The sequence below is a fragment of the Parus major genome, unplaced genomic scaffold (assembly GCF_001522545.3).
Source record: "Parus major isolate Abel unplaced genomic scaffold, Parus_major1.1 Scaffold404, whole genome shotgun sequence".
Lineage (NCBI taxonomy): Eukaryota > Metazoa > Chordata > Aves > Passeriformes > Paridae > Parus > Parus major.
Window position 1 is genome coordinate 51,244 of NW_015379314.1, and position 1,409 is coordinate 52,652.

The 1,409-nt window shown below is 63.1% G+C and overlaps 1 protein-coding gene across 1 annotated transcript in view; it reads left to right on the forward strand.

The window, feature by feature from the left end:
- The window catches only part of COL1A1 (collagen type I alpha 1 chain), a 16,659-nt gene extending 15,250 nt beyond the window's left edge, over positions 1-1,409 (forward strand). Inside the window, exons 47-49 of the mRNA XM_033511633.1 lie at positions 121-311; positions 851-1,093; positions 1,167-1,409. Coding sequence (XP_033367524.1) covers positions 121-311; positions 851-1,093; positions 1,167-1,313 — 581 coding nt within the window. The 3' untranslated portion in view covers positions 1,314-1,409. The remainder of the gene's footprint in view (positions 1-120; positions 312-850; positions 1,094-1,166) is intronic.

The following is a 1,409-nucleotide window of genomic DNA, read 5'->3' on the forward strand; positions in this document are numbered from 1 at the left end:
TGTCCCCTCCTGGCTGTCCCTCCTGTGTCCCCTCCTGGCTGTCCCCTCCCCTGTCCCCTCCTGGCTGTCCCTCCCCTGTCCCCTCTTCCCTCTCTGCTGACCCTGTCCCTGTCCCCTCAGGCGAGTACTGGATCGACCCCAACCAAGGCTGCAACCTGGACGCCATCAAGGTCTTCTGTAACCTGGAGACGGGCGAGACGTGCGTGTACCCGACCCAGGCGTCCATCGCCCGCAAGAACTGGTACCTCAGCAAGAACCCCAAGGAGAAGAAACACGTCTGGTTCGGCGAGAGCATGAGCGACGGCTTCCAGGTGGGCTCGGGCTCGGGGTCCGGCTCGGTCTTGGTCTCGGGGTCGGGGTTGGGCTCAGGGTTGGGGTCCGGCTTGGTCTTGGGGTCTGGCTTGGTCTTGGGCTCGGGGTCGGTCTTGGTCTCCGTCTTGGTCTCGGTCTTGGTCTTGGGGTCGGTCTTGGGGTCAGTCTCAGGGTCAGTCTCGGACTCGGTCTCGGGGTCAGTCTTGGTCTCGGTCTCGGGGTCAGTCTCGGGGTCAGTCTCGGGGTCGGTCTCAGTCTCGGGGTCAGTCTCAGGGTCAGTCTCGGGGTCAGTCTCAGGGTCGGTCTCAGTCTCGGGGTCAGTCTCGGGGTCAGTCTCAGGGTCGGTCTCGGGGTCAGTCTCAGGGTTGGTCTCGGTCTCGGTCTTGGTCTCGGGGTCAGTCTCGGGGTCAGTCTCAGGGTCAGTCTCGGGCTCAGTCTTAGTCTCGGGGTCAGTCTCAGGGTCAGTCTTGGGGTCAGTCTCGGGCTCAGTCTCGGGGTCCGGCTCGGCTCCGCGCTGACCCCCGTTCCCTGCCCGCAGTTCGAGTACGGCGGCGAGGGCTCGGACCCGGCGGACGTGGCCATCCAGCTGACCTTCCTGCGCCTCATGGCCACCGAGGCCTCCCAGAACGTCACCTACCACTGCAAGAACAGCGTGGCCTACATGGAGCAGGCCAGCGGCAACCTGAAGAAAGCTCTGCTGCTGCAGGGCGCCAACGAGATCGAGATCCGCGCCGAGGGCAACAGCCGCTTCACCTACGGCGTCACCGAGGACGGCTGCACGGTGGGTACCGGGGGAGCCCCGGGGGGACCGGGACGGCCCCTGGGGACGGGGGGTGACCGTGGTGTCCCCGCAGAGTCACACGGGCGCCTGGGGCAAGACAGTCATCGAGTACAAGACGACGAAGACCTCGCGCTTGCCCATCATCGATTTGGCTCCTATGGACGTCGGCGCTCCGGACCAGGAATTCGGCATCGACATCGGCCCCGTGTGCTTCTTGTAACCCCGGATGCCCCACGCGTGACAGGAGAGAGTAATAATAATGATAAAAATAATAATAATAATAAAAAAAAAAACCACAAAAAAAAAACAGCCAAAA